This window comes from Atractosteus spatula, chromosome 14 (genome assembly GCF_055471065.1).
Source record: "Atractosteus spatula isolate fAtrSpa1 chromosome 14, fAtrSpa1.hap1, whole genome shotgun sequence".
Classification (NCBI taxonomy): domain Eukaryota; kingdom Metazoa; phylum Chordata; class Actinopteri; order Semionotiformes; family Lepisosteidae; genus Atractosteus; species Atractosteus spatula.
In genome coordinates this window covers 11,848,154-11,869,895 of record NC_142719.1, presented here as the reverse complement: position 1 = coordinate 11,869,895, position 21,742 = coordinate 11,848,154, and the positions used below count along the sequence as shown (strand labels likewise).

Genomic DNA, 21,742 nt, shown 5'->3' with positions numbered 1-21,742 from the left:
CTAAAGTTGAAAGCAACTTCAGACAGAATAAACCATGACTTATTAGTACATAAAAAAAAGATTTGTCTTAGGAAAAACCTGTCTTTTGAGCTGGTATCCCTTGAATAACTGCTTTGAGCTAACTATAGGTTTTGAAAAAGAACACACTCTATTGTTTCAGTGTTCTCTCAGGCAGCTGGTTGTAGTGCACCTGTGTGGTTAGTGGACAGTGTGTTTACAGTAGCTGGTCATTGGTGGCACTATTCCTGCGTTATGTAACTTTACCTGTGGGATCGTTAGGGTGCAGATCCCCGTTTGTGGATTATATTCAATTTGAGGAATCTCGGTTCCATCCTTGTACCACTTCAGACTGGTGTCCTTCTTTGTGTTGGTGACCTGTGTGGAAAGAGACTCCAATAGCTAATCGTAGAATAGCACAGAATCAACAGCTAATCACAAAACAGAACAGAATCAACAGCTCACAGAATAGCACACTGAAAAGAAAAGACCCTTCGAGCAAATGAATATAAAGTACCAAAAGACTTTTTTTGAGGTAGGAGTTTGTTGCTGTTGGAACAGTGGAGTATCAGTGGCTATTCTACGGGGATATTTAACTTGCAAGTCAAGTACATTAAAACAGAACTTTTGGCAATCTTGAACAAAGAATTAAAGGAACTAAAACTCAAGACAGCTGTCCAAACATTCTCTACCAAGGTGTGGCTCTAATTTTGTTCCTTGGAAGAGTGCACTGACAAGGTAGAGAAATTTGAGTACCTTGCACGAGAAGTGAAGATCACAGTTTTCTGTCACTTTCCAAGACAAGAATTCCAGAAAATATGGCCCTTAAAGGTAAAGAGAGAGGGGCAGGTGAACGACGCTCCACCGAGATCTAATAATTCACCAAGGTTACAGGTAATCTGCAGACGCAGAGACTTTGGCCATTTTCACTTTAATGTTAACTATTATTTATTTCAATTTCTTTGTCTAATGAACAATGAGGACTCCCAGGAAACATCAGCCAGATTAGCAGGTCTACTCCAGTGTCCAGGGATGGGTTTGAATCTGGGCTGTGCTTAGTCAATTCACACAAGAGCCCATAACCATGGAAGAGTATTAAAATGTTATGCAATGTGTTCCTTGCTTGTGTGGTCTGCTTCTTTCTGAATTTTTCTTAACAGCTTTTTCTAACACATCTGTTTAAACTTGCAAGAAAGTGTTTTTCCTTAAGTGCTCCTATACTGTATACTGTAACATTTTCATTATATGACTTAAATGCAGTGTATTGGATCTTACTGGGCATTGCAGCTGTGCTGATATCTATCACATCTGGCCAGACTTCTGACAAGCAGGTCCTTGGCAGTGTTTTCAGTTTTTCCTCCAGTGCTGGCTCTTATTAAACACACTCTCTGACTGTTGATGGTAAATGTTCTGCCAGGGTAAATGTTCATGGTATTTTTGTAGTTTTACCACGTTTTATGTTTGATCTGCCATGGTTTCATTGTGGTTTCACAATGGTCTGCCACAGTCACAAGCATGCAAGGGCACTGTGACATTCTGCAACCTCTTCAGCGCACTGTGCTCACTTCTTCAGCTCTTGACTTCGCTTTCTAAATCCCTCTGCCTCACTTACAGTCCATCCACTGGCAAAAGCCAGCTGGAGTAACAGTTCAGTTGCTATGGAGCTGCTGTCGTAGCTAGACTTACATCATTAACTAAAAATTCTATTTCAAAGATATTTTACCATCAATTAAGCATGGTGAAGTACTAATTAAAATACATACAGTACAAATTTTAAGACCACTCTGGGGAGATGCTTAAAATGTACTAATCACATATTTAGAGGCTTTCTTCCTTAAAAAGCATTTCAGGGTGTGATTAATCCACGGTGTGAATTAATGCTTAGATATTTAATGCTCAGCTTACAGACTTTATTCTGATCCCTCGTTTGGTATTACTCCAGACACTCCGATGGTAACTAGCAGCAAATACCATGGGAGGCATTTCAAGGGCAGCCACAAGATACAGCATGGAAAAGTCCCTAGGACTTTGCCCTGCTTGAGGTCTGTCAATACACCACAGGCCTCTGCCAGTACTGCAGGATTGAACAACCTTGGGGTCACTCACCACACTTTCTCTTCCAGTCTCTCCTTTTGCTCTGTGCCTGAGCCAAAGTCTGCCTGAACTCTGTGGAAGAAACTCTCCGTTAATCTCTCACTACAAGGACACCATTCAGGGGTGCACCTCAGAAGACTGTCCACTCCACTGCACATAGAGCTGAATGTGCTGGTTTAATTATCTGAGTTTGTTGAGACAAATTGCAGTTAATGCTACAGTCAGTGGATGGCCTTAAAAAAGGATGAATGTTTTCTGGTTGCACATTTCATGTGATTTCATGTGACTTTTGAGACTGCTAAGCAAAGTAATGGAGTGACACAGAGGTGCAGTGGTTAGCAGTGCTTTCTTGTGGTGCCTGGGCCCCAGATTTAATTCCTGGGGTGCTATCTGTGTGGAGTTTGTATGTTATCCTTGTGTTTGTGTGGGCTTCCTATCACTGTGAGTGTCTGTCTGCGTCTGTGTGTATATACTGCCTTACGTCTGTTGTCTTCTGGGATAAGCTCTGGCTCCCCAGCAGATGTGTATTGGATAATTGGGCTAGAAAATGGAGGGAAGTTAAGTAATATAAACCAATAACAATTGAAAAAATATTTTCTACTGCAACTACTAGTTTTAGGTGAATGCCGAAGCCTTACTCGCTGTGGGTCCCGGAATGTAAAACAAGTTCTGCTTACTCTCATCCACGAGCACCAAGGTGAACTGATTCTTTGCACGTCCATCTTTCAGCTGGGCGGTGTAAGACCCCTCATTAGCATCAGAAAATGGGTCAATCAATATCTCCACCAGTCCCTTGGCTCTATCGAAATTGATCTTGCGAGTCTGTAAAAAGATTTGGCGCAAGCACAGTCATAGATACCAGAGCTCAGCAGAGCTACAGCCATTATTCGAACAGATCTGGGAACCAGGCCAACACTGGAGTAACTGCTTTGTCTAAATATAAGGGTATATATATAAAAAGCACAACTGTGACACAATACCCTGCCCAAAATGGAGCACACACAAACAGTTAAAAATCTGGTAAAAATTCTGCCTTTAAGAGAACTAATAAGTTCTTATGCTAAAGAACTGCACATAATTGAAATGTTAACTTAACTTTTAAGAGAAACATAAATATTTATATTCCGTATGCCACTAGCACTACAAATTTAAGTACCTATCATTATAGCAATTAAAAGGACGGTCTACTGTAAAAGGCCACTAAGTTACAAAGAGTGGAGTTTGTTCAGTGCTGAATGGCATAAGTACAGACAGACGTATTGAAGAAATTCCAATGTAATGAGCCATTTTCTTTTCATTACCTACTGCTTTCCAGAATCAATATCGTCTGCCATCTTGCTAACAGAAAAGTAATTCTTTGTGTCTTGAATCAGCAGGGGTGAGACTAACAGCAAGGATGTTGGGTTAGAGCCACACACAGGGCCACTGTGACTTCGAGACATGTGGCTCACCCCTCTCCCTGCCAGAAGGCAGGACTTGGGTGCCATCTGCTTCTGACACGGCTGTCACCTGGGGGCACTTGCAGCTACAATCTCACATAACACGCGAGCCACAGCCAGCCTTGTACTTTGAACTGAGACCGAGCCTGCAGATCTCATGAATAAAACAGTTCTGCAGCAGGTAATTAGTCAACCAGGAGATCCATCTCTTTCTCAAATGTTTCAGGGAATGTTTGTACGCTGCTCACTTTGCAAAGCTCCTTTGCTGATTTTTTTTCTTGCACGGCAAAATGTACCTCTTGTAACGAAATGTACCTCTGTCTCAGTTATGATGATGGTCTTCCAGGTGCAACAGTAAATGAGTTGTAGAGGAATCGTCGTCTGTATTTCCAGGCTGGGTCATTCGGTTCCTTTGTTTTCATTGCCCTGCTGGTTACCTTTGTAACACTTCAAAAGCCTCCTGTCCTGTGTTATCTTGGATGACTATGCCCGTGCGGTTAGTCAGACTGTAGCTGTCGTGTCTTCTGATGAAGCACAGACTCACCGGAGTGCTGGTAATCTCCTGATCGTTGAAGATCAGTCTGAGCTCCGCGGCAGGGCTTAGCTTTTCGACTTGTAACCAGAGGCGGACATCTCCCTTTTCGAAGACCTCGACTTCCCAGCCCGATACCAGACCAATCACTGCAGGATACAGGAAACAGCTTGCGTTGGATGCCCAGTTTTCTCCACTGCAGTCCATATGCTGACTACATTTACAAAGCTGGGAAGCATCAGTCTTGTGTGTCTTTCCAGGAGGCTAATTTAAGATTAAATTATTTTAGATTGATTAAGATTAATACTAACATCAGGAGTTGGTCTATCACTTCTTCCAAAAAAAAGCCTGGTAAACTACGGCCTGCTCAGGGAAGAATGCCTTAGGCATATGGCCCTGTGTCTCTTGCAGTTTACTGAAACTGAAATTAATGAGCTCAAGCAGATAAACCATGCTGGAGTGCTCTATGATAAATTCCATAAATATGCAAGACAGACAAAAGCAAAATTCCCAAGTGTCGCCTCCTCGGATCCTTTTATGGATTAACTATGACAGTTCATAAGCCTAATGTGCATCTACAAGCTAGAAGTAGTGTGTGATGCTTAGAAAAGCCAAGCAAGACCTGTCGGTTTTCATCAATGTCTGTTGAAGTCAGCATAGGGGATTCTTGGTTGTTTGTTAGAACTACAAGGCCAAGACAAACCTCATTTCACTCTGCGTGAACTATATTTTCATTTGTTAGAGCCCAGCTTAGGACTCAGCTCCGAAAGCAAGAGACAGAAGGGGAAATTTAGTGCTGGCTTACAATTGCTCAGACACCGCGCTCGGCCGTCTCCAAAGATTACTGGCACCTGGGACTTTGCAAACCTCTTGGGAGGCCCAGGAGATTCTTAAATCCATTGGTTGAAAGTCTTGTTGGATGTGCCAGAATTAAAAGTGACATTTTTAGCATGCTTCCAACTGAGAAACCTGATTTAGTGGTGCAAACCATCACCTGCTTCATATTTAGAATATACAATATGCTAAGTTCTTAGACTTTCACATGACGTATAGATACTTTTGGAATGTTTCTGATACATAATTGAAACAAACATCAGAAATGCTTTCTTTGTGCTTTGGTAAACATTTACTTATATGGTTTTAACTATGGTTTTAAGCATAGTTTAATATATATATATTTATTTCTAATCCTACGTCTATTCACTCCAGTGCTGGAATCTTTATACACTGACAAGCAGACAAGCATCAGTAGCAATGCTTTGAGAAGGATCAGGCAGTCAAATCCTAGCATGAGACCAAACACCTGTGGGTTCTGCCCTTTAAGTAGAAAAGCTCAAAGCTCACTTACACGGGTTCCTTACTTGCCAGCTAAGTTCCAAAAGTCTCTCCAAGTCTGGGGGGAGAAGGAAAAGACAGATCATATCATGTACAGTGCTGGTACCCTTTACCAGTAGTGTCCTGATAACTGTGCTGTACCTGACTAAGGGATAGCAGCTGTTACCTTTTTCCGTAAAAGCGTAGCTGGAAGAGATGTCATTGATATCACTTATTTCCACTGTGTACAAACCCAGGTCCTTCTCAGATGGATTGGTGAAAATGAGTCTGGATCTGAGGAAAACAAATAAACTAATTAACATACGTCATGCTCACAAAGCTTAGGAACCACAGAATTACAATTCTGACTCTCGGTCCAGCTTCTAGATGCCAATTGGCTAAATCTTTAATCTGACACCTCCTCTTCGGAGAGTTTGCCATGGTGAAATTGCAGGGCACTTTCTGAATTTTCCGCACGGCTTTACTCTGCTTGATAAAACTCATTTGAGTTGCCTTGTTTCCCACTCTTTGCATCCCTTTTACCATCTTCCCCCTGTGTTTTACCAAAGTTTTAATACAAGGGTTCCCAGGCCTTGTACTGCAGGCCCACACACCTACTGATCTCTGTTCTAGATGAACTCTCAGTTACACAACTGAACCCTTAATTGACTTAATAATAGGATTAATTTGAACCTTTTGACTATTTTCAACTTTTAAACATTTTGGAAGGTGCCTTTTAACTACAGTATTTCATAAGCTAAATAAAATCTCAAAAGTTTTGAATAGAAAAAAAACCCCAAACAAACATTCAAATCAAGCAAGCTGAGGTAATTAGGCTCTGCTGGAATGAAAACCAGCAGGTGTGTGGGCCTGCTGTACCAGGAATGGGAACCCCTGCTTTCATACACTTCACAATGCTTTTACCATGGTATTGTACACTGCAGCTAGGTTTTCTAAAGGTCCTGCAGTTTGAAGAGCTCTTTGAATAAACTTTGATTAAGGACACTGATAGTTCAGCTAGCTTCAGCCTTCATCATTTCAAGGACCGAGAACTCAGCTCCTGTTAACAATGCTGCTGTTTTTTAAACAAAAAAATTAAAATACTTTGGTCCTCCAGGAGCAGAAACGGAGTGAACTGCTCTGAAGTCATCACTGTAATAAACCCCATGTTAGGTGCGTTCAGGCTGGGTTCTCTGGAGCACAAGGTCTCATATGCTTATGGAATATGAGTTCCAGATACTGCAAATGAGCATGAGACCCCATCCCAAAAAATGCTCAACCCTGATTGCAGTGTGAATAATTTGTTGTTTTAGCACCACCCTGGTGCACTTCTACTTGTTACCAGCAGAGGCCGCTCTAGCTGTCCTTTCTGTACACGTCCTCCACAATGACTTTTCTAAGCGATGCCTTCTTTCACTTCAAGATAAGATATATCCCTGGCTCTGGGTTTTGGGGGCACTGAGTGGCACTCAGCCCTTTGCTGGTTTCCAGCTATTCTTCATGACTTTTCACCAACAATATATTATATATTGTAAGGAGCTTGGGCTTGACACTAAGGACATCTATCCATTCCTTTTGTAGCCCCTTTATCCAATTCAGGGTCACAGGGGAGCCAGGGCCTATCCTGGCAAGCAATGGGCACAAAGCAGGAAACTGTTAATCTAAGATGGGATGTCAGTCAAATACACAGACACACACTCACACCAGGGCCAATTTTCCCAGAAGCCAATAAACCTACCAGTATGATTTTGGACTATAGTATTAAACTGGGACACTCAGAGGAAAATCATGCAAACGCAGGGAGACCATGCAAACTCCACATATATAGCACCCCAGTCAGCACTGCTAACCACTGGGCCACAGTGTTGCCCAAGGGGAACACGTGAAGTAAAAAAGTCCAGTGTCAAATGATCAGAAAGCAGGTGTCATTTCCTCTGAAGCAGAATACCAGTCTCTGTTTCTTTGTGCTGTCTCAGAGATTGTGTTTTTACATAAAGTAAGAAGCAAACATTTTTGTATCAAAGATGCCTCTAAATCTAAATACAGTTACCTGTGGTGTGTACCTAACAATGTATCTGTCATCACACGAAAGTTCTTTAGTAGATTAAGTCGTTCTCACCTGTTATGTTTGGATTCGATTTTGACTCTTCCAGCATCTATAGCATCACGGTAATTCTTTGCCCAGATGAATTGGCTTGAGTCATTCATCTCTGGCGACTCAAAGGCCAAGAAAATGAATCCATCCTCATCAACACCGATTTCAATATCTTTCACACCTGATGAAAAACAAATACACTAGTGAAGCTGCCAGAAGTAAAGAAGAAGATCCTGTTTTGTGGAGTTTTTCCTGTCAGTATTCAGCTGACTTCGTGCAATTTTATTCATGGTTCAGACAACAGTTATTTATTCATCTATCCATTTTCTAACCACTTCTTCCAAATCAGGGTCTCAGTGGAGCCTATTCCGCCAAACAATGGGCTAAAGGCAGGATACACCCTGGATTGGATGCCAGTCCATTGCTCGGCGCACATAGACACAGACACAAACACACTCACACCAGAGTCAGTTTTCTGAGATGCCAATCATGCTACCAGCATGTCTTTGAACTGCGGGAGGAAACTGGAGCACCCAGAGGGAACCCATGTGAACATGAGGAGAACATGCAAACTCCCTGCAGACAGCCCCTCAGGTCTAGAATTGATCTCGTTGTCCCAGCGTTGCGAGACAACAAAGCTAACTTTGCTACCATGTTGCCTGTAATATTTTCCTTTGTCATTTTAAAATTGGTACCTTTAATACTGTAAAAATACTGCCGTTTTTCTCAATTTCCTTTTCTGAGAATCGGAAAAGTAACTACCAGGTTTCGGAAAAAATGCATACGGAGTTCTGCTTCCATATCCAATGACTCTACTCATCAACACCAGAGGTGCGGATGGATATTTCTAGTCAGGATAGTTATAGGTTTGTTCGTGGTTCTTAAATTGCATCCATGTGTAGTGCGCAATCAGGATCTTTCATTTATATTACTGTGGGGTGACTTCTGTTTTTTTCCCATCGGATCATATTATGTTTTGACCTACTATATATACTGCAAGTCAAACTATTAGGAAGGCGGTTGTTCTTTACTGATAGTTTTAAGTTTTTTTAAACAATGGCTTATAGTAGCTCATATATTTGAAAAAGTACAGCGTCATTTTACCCATTTTACCCATAGTTGATTGCAACAACATTCAGGTCAATTCCAGGAGACCCATCTCATGATATTCACAGATTACACTAAACACTGTAAAAACATTGATCATTCTGATGGGCTGAGTGCAACAACGCACTCAGCGAGTGCAACAACGCAGGTTCTTGTTCTTTCTGCAACTAGAAAAAATATATTACCGTCAGAGGTAAAGTGAAAAGCACTTCTGTCAGGTGATGGAAAAATGTATACATTTATGCCCCCAATCCACATTTTCTGCACTTTAAAAGACACAGACTCTCAGAGTGTTTGTTGTATGCACTGTTTATAGATTTTAATCTGTTTTTTTGACCCAGCAGTGGAAATCTCTCCACAAAAATGTACTTGTGCCTGATGTTTCCAGGTCCTGGCACAAGATTTTCAATGACATTCGTCAGCACAGCAACACTGGTTAGAAAAAATTGACATTTTTTCTTCTAGACACAAAAAGTATGGTATTGACTAGATCTCTTTATCTTGCTGAAGCACATTGTCTTCACAGATACACTTACGGTTCTCATTTCTGATCACACCCCGGCTCTGTACTTTGATTCGGTTCCAGGAATAACTAAACATAGCTATTATAATGATCTTCTTTGTCCCTCTTAACGCATCGCTTTGAGGATTTATAAAGATTAGTTACTTATCATAATACTGAAATCAACCCAGGCATTCTTTATGGGAGATGACTAAATTCTTAATTAGAAACATTGCTTTAGAGTCTACCATGAACAAAAAGTGAGATTGGATTTATCAGCTGAAAACTACAATTCTGCAGAGTGTGGCTGGACATCTGCCACTATAAAAACATTTTTTTTAAATTAACAGAGAATTCCTGACACATGACAAAGCAGCTCCACTACAAAGATGCTGTGCATCCTGTTAGTTTATTTACACTCAGTCTAAAACAAAATAAGTGACTGGATTCTATTGAGGAGATCAAGGACAATAATGATGCTGTATTTATTAACTCAGAACAGATTGGTAAAATTATTGAAACCTTTACTCAGTTTACTACACTTCTTAAATTAGCACAGACTTGGCCAGAAACAAGAAATTCTTAAATCCACTAATAATTTCCTTGGATATTGCTAAACAGGTTGATCCTTTTTGGAAGCTCCTATTGCTTTGCAGAGCTTGGAGCACCCAAGCTACTGCAGAGGTGTAAATCTCTTGCTCAGATGCCATTTCACCTATGTTTTACCTAGCTTGGTGAAATCGCATCAGCTCTTTAAAAAGCAACAAAATGACAATTCCCTATTGTAAATTGGGACTTTGATAGTAAAAATGCTTCTTCTTAAACCTAAACTTAAAGTTGAAGACCCATGTTACTTACAGGCTGTTATCAAATGTTCAACACAGACATAAAACTATTTGCTAAGACTCTACTTACAATGTTAAATTGTAGCAAAATGCAAAATTATGCAACAGAACTGACACCTTGAAGGGTTGAATTACATCTGACAAGATTCAGCATTTTGGGTCACTCTTAATTCTTAAAATAAATTAATTTTCAGAGGTATTTTCATGGGCATGAAATGGGGCTCAATGGAAACAAGAAAAAAAACACGGTCTTGAAGACCCTAAATCTTCTTGAGACTATCACTACAGAAGTCTCTAGATATGTGATGACCACATCAGGCACCGACATTCCTGATACAGTCACACTTTCAAAAGTATTTGCAGTGGCTGCTGTAAATAAATACTATACTCTTTGGAATGAATGGCACAGACATCCTAGAATATTTAAGAACTGCTGCTCGGAGGTTGTTAGTACAATATGAGAACGGTGGCAAGGCCTTTCAGAGGGAGCTGCTGTTCTCCTCCACTTGTCCTTCGAGACTGTGCAGCTCCTCGACTGCTCCCGATGCTCAGCCACAGCTCGCCCTACCAGACGAGCACTGTACTTGCCTGGCTTGATTTCAGCTCTGATCTCCTCAGACGGCAGAGAGGGCTGCCCGACCCCTGCTGAGTTCACCGCTGACACGCGGAACTTGTAGATCTGACCAGCGTCAAGTCCAGACACCTGCAAGAGAGGTCAAAGCTAGCAGACCCAGTTCCTGTGAAAGAATCTATGACTGTTACAAGTTAAAAATGAGGTCCTCAAGAACTGTTTTACTGTTTTGTACACTCACGGATGGCCAATGTTTCTTCAAGGCCTCTTAAGTGGAGGTGTAACTCATGTATCCTATGAGTGATTTAGCAACAAGAAAGGGAATAGCTTTTTAGCTGATTAGGGTCTTGGTTATTTGCCCAAGGGTGACCTAACTGCCAACTTTCTGATCTTGTTTACATCGTATATGGTAAGAAACTGCTACTGACCAATCATAAATGTATGTTTTTGTATGCAAATTTTGCTCATCTTCAAGAATAAAAGCCCATTGCAATTCTTGGGAAAGTGAGTGAGAGATGAGCGTGGCCTATTAACTTTGTCTGTCCTCCTTTCTTTATTACAATAAAGAAATCTCCAGCTTGAATTGCCAGACTTGTGTGGCTTACCGATAAAATAATCTAACATCTGGGATAAATTTCAAAAACGTTTTGCTTCAGCGTAAGATCAATTCCATCCTTTTCAAACTTCAAATGAGCCCACAGCTAACATTCCAAAATTCTTGGGTGATATGAAAAAAAAAAAAAAAATATATCCAGTTTTCTAATGTACCTGCCTTTGCTCCTTGATAGTTTGTAGGAAATCGGTAAGCATTATTGGGCCAAATGGCCCGTTCTGGTCATTTGTGTTTCTAATGATTTTATGTTTGTAAGGTGAGGTGTGATTTCTTTGAAAATCCTTTCCCTTTGATCTTTTACTGACCTTCAAATAGGTCCCTACAGTGGGCTTCTCCACTACCGCTTTCCAGTCCTCCGCCTCCGGCTCTCTCCCCTCGCACATCTCCACCATGTACCCTGTGATGGGACTGTGACCTCCGTACAATGGCTTCTCCCACAGGAGCACCAGGGAATCCCTTCGGACCTCCCTGCATGTCACGTCATAGGGACAGCCTGCAGGCATGCACAGATCAGCAGAGCGGCCAGCAGGGGGCAGTGGCAGCACTGCTCTCTCCATACACTGCTCACCATTTAATACCCGAGTACTACTGGAGTAAGGGATTACCTTCTAAAATTAACAGGAAGCTGGGGGAAAATAATTTGAACAAGTCAGTGGTTAAAGTGATCTATGTTGGGTGAGTGTAGATATTATCCAAAGAAGCACCTCAAAAAAATCTACCACTTCTCATTAAGCAAAAAGTGATCTCTTACATGATTAACTATAATGGATTACTTCTCCAACACTCTGTATAACAATTCTGACTTCATGATGCTAGACTTTATGGAGTTCTGTTTCTCAGAGTCTTTATAATCGGAATCAGTACAATCAATCAATATCATTGTAAGTATTGAGCAATGGTATGTTTATGTATGAGATTTATTTAAAAGAATAGGGCAAATTAAGGTTTGTGTATATATATCATAATGACAAATTTGTGTATAAGCACAATATTGAATGGCTGTGTGCAACTGGCAAACTCCTTGTGCATTTTGTTGGCATAAAAGTATTGTAACTGAAACTTACATGACAAGCGGAGTAGTACTCTACTGATACAATTGCTCTGTGTGAGATAAATTATCTGGGGAGTGACCCTGCTGTAGTGTCACAGAAACACCACCAGTCTTGTAACAACACACTTAATTCACCTGCAGATGCTCTACCTCATAAGAACAAAATCCCTTTGTAGTTAACAAGGAGCTGGCAAATATGGGAAGTTTCCTATTGGTTCCATTCCTGTACTTAATTCCCCCAACTAGATCAGTTAATTTGTTTTTACAGGTCAAATTAATCAGGTTCACAGAATGAAGTGGATTTGTAGCAGCCAAATATTAAATGCCCACTGCTTTTGCTGTTATAACACCAATATACCATTACTGTCTCCTTACCAGAATCCTTCTGAACTGTGTCTGTCTCTTCTGGAGTACATTTTTAACGTACACATTGCTGTTTAATTCTGTATCCTTACCAGGATCCTTCTGGAGTGTATTTCTAACCTGCACATATCTATTTAAGACTGTCTCCTTACCAGGTTCAGGCATATTCCATTCCTGGCATAAGAACGGACTGCTGGGTTCTGAAGGTTTTCCAATGCCCACAATATTCATTGCGAAAGCCCTGAACTGGTATGAGTGACCTTCTTGCAGGCTGCAAACCTTGAACAGAATAAAACACATACAAAAGACTATATGTGGACAGAAATGCTTCCTGATTAAATCTGAGAGAAACACACTAGATGGCAGCTCCTTCGTGAAAAAGGGCTGGTGTGAATGTCATTTTTCGGCAGTGCTCTTAATGTCTCCATTTATTGTATCACATGTGCTCTTCGCTATGCTACTACACTGCTAAAGGTGCAGAGGTGAGCTGCGCATTATTAAAAACTTTATTTGACTGAATAATTAAACATGCTTGCTAATATCCCGGCACAAATATAATAGGGTAGTTCAAACTAACAGGACAGAGCAATACAAAATCATGGTGCTTTATGATTCTTGAAATATTCTGGTGGAGAAGTGTTTGATTATTTTAAAGCATTTAAAGTTGAATCTTTAGGCCAATGCATTGCCACACTGTCAACACTGCCCTACCCCAATGTTAGAGAACAGTACAGTACTGTATATTCCATAGGAGTGACCTGCAGTATTTTGTACAACGTAGTGGAAATTTCCTTGCATGTGGCTTGTCCTGTAGCTTCTAAGAACTGTGATATATTAGCAAAACAGGGTCTCTGCCTCATTAGGCTACACTATTGGAAAGAAGGCAAATGTAACTGACCTTACACAAGAGGCACGACTGTCAGCGCACATCTATTGTTCATTGCTGAAGGCAACAGCAGTCAATGTGTCAATTCAGGCAGTCTCAAGTATTTACAGGTATCAGTTAGTGGACGACAAAACCGCCGTCAGGGAGCACAATACATACAGTATCTCAAGCAGCATATTTAATCTGAGTGGACCTGTTTTAACACCGACATCTGTTGTCATCTACCTGTAGTAATACCGTCATTGGCTGTAGCAAAGGTACAGTACATATTTGCAGTTAGAGAAGCTGAGCTCCACATGTATTACATGAACACTTACACGCAACGTTGGCGAGTTTAATGTTTTCTTTTAATGTTCTGTTTAATGTCTTGTAATTTGTGCATCACAAAACCTGTTCATGTGGATATTATGGTTATACAGTTTCATTTTCTGTGCAGCTCGCCAAATGAGACGCTGACTGCAGTATCTTGCACAGTTAGCGCAATTGCACAAAAAATGTCTCACAAAAAAATGCGCCTCTAAATTCTTTGTTCCCTCAGGTGATTATTCGCACTGCTCGCTCCACAAATCACTCGCCGCTTCAAAATTTGCCTAATACATCTATTTGTGTCATAAAATGAATGTCTCGCTTGTGATGCGGGCATTAAGCATTAAACCCCTGCTGTTGCCGCAACCTTGTCAGTGATGAGATGGAAGCGTGTTTTTCTCAGTGCACGAATTTTAACCCCAAGGCTGCACCTCTGTAATAGCCTTTATACAACAGGACTTTAAAAGGGGGTGTTTGATATCACCCTAGACCAATTTTCAGACCAGTTAAAAAATCCAACCATTTTTTCAGTTCGGTTTGAGCGAACTAGCGCTAATGATACTCGTGCAATTTCACTGACATGCCTTATTATGCTAATGAGTAATTGAATTCGTGAATATACCTTGTCTATGGTATGAACAATTGAAACCTTCTTATTTTAAGAGTTATTAACTTCTGTTGTGCAAAGATAAAGCTGATAAAAGGTTACATTTCAAACAATCCCTCTGCAATTTCTATGTGATACCATAGTTTTTACAGTTTGATAGTTATTCCTCATAATGGACAGTAGAGAGCACTAGATCCAAGGAGAATGAGTGTTAATAAATTCAGATTTCGCTTTAGAAATAATCAAATTATATCGGTTCACATTACAGCTTTCTTTCTAATGAGTCTTGATAGGTTTGTATGCCTTCTGACTGTTAAATGGAAAGAAAATATCGAGAAAATTAATTTAAGTCTACTCTATAGTGAAAAGAGCAAAGACGTCCAAGTCCCGTGTTTGAAAATCGATAAGTTTAATTCATTTAATTTAATTTGAATAATCCTTAGAAAAAGGAGTCAGCTAATTTCAGCATTAAGCAGGAATTGATTACAATGCAAATGAAAGATCTATCCCTGAGTCTCCCATAAGGGGGCACTGTGGTTTAAAAGGTTTGTAAGAAATGCGAAGCAGAAAAAACGAAATAATACAATATATTTGACTGGCGTACGATGTTATTAGTTATACGTGGAATTGTAGAAAAAGGGATGTGTGCACCTTCTGCAATGCAAAACAAAGCATGAGATTCGGAATAAAAAATATGAAGAAATCCGCGTGCTGTCTTGTCACGTGTAGTATTCTTTAAAAGCTGCGGCACCAGAATACAGAATTAGTCTAGCTACTGTTATGAGCGAACTAAGAGGGAGAAAAATAATTTTCTCCTTCCTTTTGGACTAAATTAAACAAGTTTCACTTCTATCGGGAGGTCTGTGTGCTTTTTCCCTCGTGGTCATGGTCTTTCAAGTTGCCGTTGTATCAGTCAGAAACGAGCAGGAATAAGTGAGTTGAGAAAGTGAGTTTTTGCTGCCCGTTCTAATATAATCAGCACCCCTTTAATATCGATTTTTTTCCCACATTTTCCATTCTCCGCACGCTACTTGGAAACAACAGAAATGCCACTCGCATTAATAATAAAAGTGCTTGTTTTCAACAAAAAGACATTTTCATTAAAGTATTTTGTTACTGTTTAAGTTATAAGTGGTAGAAGCGAAACTGCTATATACAATTCCGCTCAATTTGAGTCCTGATTAAGGGACGGCTTCCAATATCCCGTTCGCTAATGGACTGCTGTTGCACACTGTTGTAGAGGAGGTTTATAAATGGTACTGCTCTTAAAAATTAAGTAAACAGGGTTAACTTCTTTTGCAACTCGTATAAACAAGAACGGTGTCATACCCCATCTTTCCTATATACACCTATACCCTCGCATTCTCGTAGTTTTAACTCTTCTTTACAACCGTAACCCTTAACAACTATCCGCTTAATGATAATATACTATGTGTCGGTAATGACGTAACAGCAAAGCGCTATAGAAAGATAATCATTATTAAATAAGAACTAAATACGGATGGATGGATTAGGCGAAAAAAATGGACAGCATTTAATGTTGGGGTACAGTAATGTACAAACCCCTAATCACATCAATATCGATGTCAATAGGTTCGCTATTTCTCGCGTTCAGAGAGAAATTGCTGCTAGCGGTGCTACGTCAATATCACAATTGTCTCGGAGAATCGTAATCCACTCAGCGCGAAGTGCACAACGAGGCGACGAGATCGTGGATCTTTCTGACTGGATCGAAGTATCAGGCGACACTAACATTCCTGCCTTCAGGAGGAGCAATGTCCTCTTCCATTCTGCCTTGTGGCAGTCGTGACATTTAGGTTTAGACAAGAGTAGTGCACGATTTGTTTCCTTGAAAGAAGTGAAAGGAATGATACCTTCGGTGATCATTTGTGAATGTGTACTTCAGAAGAAATATCAGAACTTCATTTGTTGTGTATTTTAGACTTTGCTAGTAAAAATATTTATAATACCCCCGTTGTGCAGTTTCTGTCTGAAGTGTTGTCAGCATTATACTATTAATTTATGACGAAATAGTTTCGCTGCTGTGGAAAAAAACAGTTGTTTTAAGAGGAAAATGGAGATCACTTGCACCTGCAATATTTTGAGAAAGGATTTTTAAAAATGATGTTTTTAGCACTGAAAAAAGTGTAGTGTTAGAAGCGTATCGACAGTCTTAGGCAGATCAGCATATAATGTCTGACAAAAAAGCCTCCCGGCACATTTCCCAGCTCTTCATTTGCTCCCAAGCACAGCCGGGAATTAAAAGGATCACTGCCCTAGGGGAATGATCAGGCCGTGGACTTAACTGTTGCACCTGAGACCGGAAAGGCTCTCCGACTTCCATATAATTTGACAGATCGGAAGCCTTCAATATGTTTTATTTCTTCCCTCACTTGAGACTCAGTCATCTTGTACAGTAACGCAACAAAGTAATGTACAATATCATTTGTCACATAAAAGGAGGATCATGGAGACTGGCATGCCTATCAAACAGATTCAGATAAAATATTTTTTTTTTGCTCCCCAGACATGTTGAAACTGGCCAGTTCTTTGTGACAGACTGATCACTCCAGGTGGCCATCTGCACAAGTTGAAGGTGCTGAGCCAGGATTTCGGGGCGATTATACTGCACCTTGTACACCCTTTCAGAGGTCGGCTTGACATTGACTTCATGCCAGACCAGCTCTGAAGTGTCCATTTGGTCCAGGAAGTAGCCCTGTATGGCACTCCCACCATTCCTGGCCGGAGCTCTCCAACCAATCACCATCTCCGTACTCCCACAGTTCAGCTGGGCTATAGCCAAGGGCGGGGAAGGAGGGGCTGATGGGAAGAGAAGAGGACACAAATTATTCTGCACAGTATGCCTTTAACTGTAGTAAGGAACAAAAAAACACATCTAAATCCTCCTGAACCCTCTTGGCACACGGTGTCGGCTTTATTCCAAAAGCAATCTCCAGCACTGTGTACATGCCTTATCTCACTGAGCTGCACCTCACCGTGAGCTGTATTCATAAAGCAAGTGCCACTGCTCAGATTAGCCCCCTGTTTTCCAATCGTAAAACTGATAGGGAAACTCAACAAAGTTAAAAGTTGGAGTAAAGGACCTTGGAGAAGAGTTGAGGAGAGGAGCCAGGTGAGGTGGTTGAGGCATCTGGTGAGGACGCCCCCTGGGCACCCCCTGCTGGAGGTGTATTGTATTGGGCACAGCCCACTGGAAAGAGACTGGGGGGCAGAGCCTGGACACACTGTTGGGATTCTGTCTCTCAGCTGGCCTGGGAGAACCTAGTGATCAACCAGGAGAAGCTGGAGATTGTTGCTGAATAAATGTCTCATGAGACTAATAGTTTGCAGATATAATCTTGGTCTCTAAGAGTCCTAATGTGTCTATAGAAAGTGAGGATTTTAGCTGTTTCTCCAGGTCTAGGTTTGGTGACACCAGTCACATAAAACTTCCTTAAAGTGTCCATTTTTTTTTTGTTTTCCTTTTTTCCCCTCCCAACAGTGTGTCCAGGCTCTGTGTCCCACAGTGTGTTACCATAGTGGGATGAAAAACACCTTATGTACGCAACTGAGAAAGAGAAATAAAGGTCCGTTTGGGAAAAAAAGTTCCCACGTCTCTTGACATCCCATTATTGCCTTTAAACTTTTTCTTTAAACGTTTCTTCATAGGTGTTGTGTGAAACAGGAGCCGGGCACTATGGTGGGGCAGTAGCCTTGCAGCGTTTGGGTCCCTGGGTTCAATTCTGGACCTGGAGTGCTGTCTGTGTGGAGTTTGTACGTTCTCCCATGCTCACATGGGTTTTTCTCTGGTGCTTTGGTTTCCTCCCACAGTCCAAAGACATACATACTGGCCTGGACGATTAGCCCTGGTGTGAGTGTGTTGTTGTATGTCCGTGTCTGTGTGGGCCCTGCAAAGGACTGGCATCCCATCCAGGATGTATCCTGACTTGTGCCTGTTGCTTGCTGGGACAGACTCTGGCTCCTTCTGTGACCCTGAATTAGAAGAAGCTGTTAGAAAATGGAGAGCTGGAAATAACAGCCTCCAGGGCCACAGAGGTCAGAACATTTTACATCAACCTGACCTCCAGCTCTTTGCTGTGAGGAAAGGTTGGTGTGCTGTTTTGTTTCTTTTTAAATATTACTTTTGGACAAGAAGAAAGATGCACCCTTTTTTTCCCCACCATTTTCAAAATGAGAGAAGGTTGACCTGTCCTTTCATCAATAAAGTCATATCTCACATAAAACAATTCTTTAACCTTTCTGATTCTGGCAGCTGTGGTAAAGCACTGAATTGGGCCTTCCTGAAAATGTAGTAAAATGGAAGAACAGCTGAGTCTAATGATTAAAAAGAGAGGGAGAAAGTCTGGATTCTCAGGGAGCCTGCACTGTGCTCTTTAAAGATTTATTAAAGGGATTGCTGAACCTCCTTCCAGCCTTACCTGACTCTGCACCTTCTGTTAATAATGACCACAGGGAGATTCCAGAGTTGTTTTTTTAAAGAGATGTTAGCAGAGAGGTGCATTCATATTCAGCAAATTAGCAGCTATCTCGATAACCATTGCTTAATACTGCTTTACTAAACCTAGATGAAAAGAAAGCTCTTCTTATTCATATAATCTGCCAAATCTTTCTCCTTTGTTGGGCAAATTAGAATCCAGTAATGTTACACAGTTTAAGACAACCCCATAGTTTTTAACAGTATTTTGTCAACAGTTGATGTGTTGATGATGTTGATGTATTATTAATGACTGAACAGTCTAGTCAGTTTCATTTTAGAACATATAGAACAGTTCAATTTTTAAAACTTTCAGTGAACTTGTGTTGTTTGTGGTAGTAATTAGACTGAAGAGCTACTTGTCTTGCCTTTGTTCTGCCTTCAATTAATGTCTAAGATCTTACAGTCTCCGTATATTTACATAAGTACATTAGGAACAGCTACTGTGAGTTTAAAACACACAAAGAAAAGACACTTCTAAAGTATTCACATCCCTCTTGAATTTTTTTTTCACAATTTGTATGCTGCAAACTCACAGAGTTTGTATCGGATTCTTTTGTCACTGATCTACACAAACTGTTCAAAGTAGAACATAAGATATAGATTGTTTAACATGTAATTTTAAGGAAAAACACTGAAATGTTTCAATTTGTATCTAAGTATTCACCTCCTTTGCTATGACACTCTAGAATGAGCCCAGGTGCATCTAAGCTACTTGTACAAACACTTGAATAGAGTCCACCTCTATTGAATAGAACTGAACTGAATAGAGTCAGTTCAATTGGCAGACATGATCACCTTAATAGCTTTGCTAGGAGGCATTGATCTGTAAAGGGTTATAAAAACATATCTAGGGTCCAGAAAGCTCCTAAGAATGCAGTCAGGTTCATCATTAGGAAATCGAAAAAATACAGAGCTACCCAGACACTTCCTAGAAAAGGCTGTCCTCCTAGAATGACAACTGGGCAAGGAAGATCTGGGCCTGTAAAGTCCAGAGAAGTGACCAAGAGCCCAGTGACCACCCTGACAGAACTACGGACCTCCATACCAGTGATGGACAACAATCTCTGCTGCAATACACATAGCTAGTCTCTATGAGAGAGAGGCTAGAAGGAAGCCAATAACACACCTGGAGTTTTCAAGACAGCATGTAGCAGATCCTGAGACTATGTAGCAAAACCTTCACTGGTTTGGTGAAAAAAAAACCTCAACTGTTTGAATTTAATGTAAAAAATTATGCCTAGGGCAAACTGAACACAACTCTTTGTGACACCATTCCTATAATGAAACATGGGGTGCTGGCATCATTTAATTCGGATGCTCTTCAGCAGCAGGGACTTGGGCACTCAATAGGATAGAGGGATCAATGAATGGAGCCAAAGCTCACAGCCAAGGGCACACTGATATGGCTTCTGAACAAGAAGGTGAATGTCTGCGAGTGGCCCAGCTAAAACACGGACATGAGTCCCCTTGAAAATCTGTGGAAGGACTTGATCTGACCTGTGTTGACGAAGCTTTAGAAAATCGGCAAGGAAGAACTGGGAAACATCCTCAAATCGAGATGTGCAAAGCTGGTATAGATATAGCCTATATCTGGTATATAGCTGGAATATCTAAAGCTGGTATAGACATAGCTGTCATTTCTGCACAAGTTCCTTCTACAAAGTATTGACAAAGGGGAGTGAATACTTTAGTAGACAAGATAATACATTTGTCCCTTTAAATTATTATGTAGGGTGTGTGAATTAAATTAAAACATTAATTTCAATGCAATAAAAATTCTGGTTGTAACACAACAATATATGCGATTGTCCAGGGTGGTGCAGTATGATGGTAGCAGCACTATGTTAACTTGGACTGGAAAATTAAGGCAGTACAAGCAAATCTTAGAGGAAAACCTGATTCAGTCTGCCAAAGACCTCAAGTTGGAGAAAATAGTTACCTACCAGCAGGACAGTGACTCTACAGTGGACTGGCTTAACAAGAAGAAAGTGAATATTGTTGAGTTGCCGAATCAATGGCCCAACTTGAAGCTTATAGAAAACAATACCCATCCAACGTGAGCAAATAGGAACGGAGGGAAATTGCACTTTCCCTCAGTGCAAAATTAGCAAAGACTTTCACAAAAAGACTTGCAGCTCTAATTGCTGCCAAAGGTGCTTCTACCCAGCACTGACTCTGGTGGATGAATACTTGCACAACTAACCTATTTTAGTTTTTAATTTTTCTTTGCAGATTTTGCTGACTTTTAACTTTTTTTTTAGCCATAGAAGTGTTCAGTTTGAACATTCAAGCTTTGATTAAATATATTCACTTCAGGAAAGCTGTTTACATCATTTGGAAATCAACAAAACGGGGCACTGCTGGCAGGGGGTGAATGCTTTTGCAAGGCACTGCATATATTCATTGTGCATCTCTGCATAGAACTGACCGTTGTAATTGCATGTTTATCCAAGCCACGGTTCAATGCAGTTTCTTTCTTTCACTCGTGTTCATGCTTTGACAGGCACAGAATACACCTTTGTAAAACTCACAGATTGCTGCTTTGACTACAATGGGTGCTGACTGCTCGGAGTAGTCGCTGCTCCCTGCTGCGCTCACCGACTTCACTCTGAACACGTAGCTCTTCCAAGGCGTCAGGCCATGAACTGCAAACCTAGAAAGGGACACGGAGAAAGAGATTGTGTCTTTGTTAAATGCCCAGCTGTGTATGATGGACCTCTGTTCAGTCTTCTTTGCTTTTAATAATCATGAAAGAAAAAGTAATTCCCCATGGAAATTTGTTGTACCTGAAAGCAAAGAAGAAACTTCAGGCCTTGCTTAATAGTACAGCAAATATGGTTTTCAGTTTCCATGCAGAAGATTTTAGAGCTGAAACTTTCTAAAGCTTCACAAAGAGACAAAGCTGTGCCATACATAATATCA

The 21,742-nt window shown here is 40.7% G+C and overlaps 1 protein-coding gene across 2 annotated transcripts in view; it reads right to left on the bottom strand.

Annotated features, from left to right (window-relative positions):
* myom3 (myomesin 3) overlaps positions 1–21,742 on the bottom strand; it is a 92,653-nt gene that overhangs the window by 11,288 nt on the left and 59,623 nt on the right. Inside the window, exons 16-28 of one of the 2 annotated variants that reach the window (XM_088932007.1) lie at positions 21,352–21,473; positions 16,955–17,142; positions 12,676–12,802; positions 11,415–11,602; positions 10,514–10,628; positions 7,496–7,652; positions 5,564–5,670; positions 5,411–5,455; positions 4,075–4,211; positions 2,769–2,913; positions 2,104–2,163; positions 754–821; positions 265–375 (exon numbers count right to left, since the gene is read on the bottom strand). In XM_088932007.1, coding sequence (XP_088788133.1) covers positions 265–375; positions 754–821; positions 2,104–2,163; positions 2,769–2,913; positions 4,075–4,211; positions 5,411–5,455; positions 5,564–5,670; positions 7,496–7,652; positions 10,514–10,628; positions 11,415–11,602; positions 12,676–12,802; positions 16,955–17,142; positions 21,352–21,473 — 1,570 coding nt within the window. The remainder of the gene's footprint in view (positions 1–264; positions 376–753; positions 822–2,103; positions 2,164–2,768; positions 2,914–4,074; positions 4,212–5,410; positions 5,456–5,563; positions 5,671–7,495; positions 7,653–10,513; positions 10,629–11,414; positions 11,603–12,675; positions 12,803–16,954; positions 17,143–21,351; positions 21,474–21,742) is intronic. The other variant, XM_088932006.1, reaches the window with a different exon arrangement.